At 56.3% G+C, this 827-nt stretch overlaps 1 protein-coding gene across 1 annotated transcript in view; it reads right to left on the minus strand.

The window, feature by feature from the left end:
- Itgal (integrin subunit alpha L) overlaps positions 1-827 on the minus strand; it is a 33,646-nt gene that overhangs the window by 16,551 nt on the left and 16,268 nt on the right. Inside the window, exon 13 of the mRNA XM_033758725.1 lies at positions 614-815. Coding sequence (XP_033614616.1) covers positions 614-815 — 202 coding nt within the window. The remainder of the gene's footprint in view (positions 1-613; positions 816-827) is intronic.

Raw genomic sequence — 827 nt, forward strand, 5'->3', positions numbered from 1 at the left:
TTTGTACCTTGGGTGCTTAGGATGCAGGTGTGGTGCCATGGAGCTAGATCCCCAGCCCCTGCAGCCCCTGTTTTATACTTTATTTTTAAATTTTGAGACAAGGTCTCACTAAGTTACCAAGTTTCCCAGGCTAGTTGGCACTAGTTATCTTCCTGCCTCAGCTTCCTGGAATGCAGAAATTATAGGTGTGCACCACCTTATCCAGCCCTCCCCTGACTTTTCTTAATTCTCATTTGAGGGGCTGCGATGTTGCTCAGGGGCATGGTGCCTACTCAGCATTCATGCGGCCCTGGGTTCAGCATCAGCAAAAAAGAGATCCAGTAGTTGACTGATAAACATCGACCCCCTGTATGATGTACAGATGACGGCCCAACAGCTAAGAAATGGATAAGGCAGGAGATCTCACACCACTTTAGCGTGAGGAAGCTTCGGTCCGAGAACCCAAGCTACCACGAACTAAAGTCAAGCCTATGGCCACCACATCACGCGGCTTCTCTAGGTGTTAGTGTCAGAGAGGCCAGGGTTCAAGTCCCAGTTCCGTCACCAATGGCAGTTGCTGACTCCTGAGGAAGACGGCACCCACCTCCCGGGCTTGGGGTGAGTCCTCTCTCACCTCAGCACGATCACCTGGCCCTCGGCGCCCACGGCGACATCGGTCAGGCCGTCCCCGCTGAGGTCCTTCACCCCGTGGAGGGAGCGTCCAAACCACCGCACGCCCGCGGACACCTGGGTGCCCGCTACCCGCTGGGGATGACAGGAGGGAGGGCAGGAAGGGAAGGGCGGGAGTGGGCTGGGACTAGGGCCTAGGCGCCAGCTCTGGCAGGCAG

This window comes from Fukomys damarensis, unplaced genomic scaffold (genome assembly GCF_012274545.1).
Source record: "Fukomys damarensis isolate Sample0158 unplaced genomic scaffold, DMR_v1.0_HiC HiC_scaffold_34, whole genome shotgun sequence".
Taxonomy (NCBI): Eukaryota; Metazoa; Chordata; class Mammalia; order Rodentia; family Bathyergidae; genus Fukomys; species Fukomys damarensis.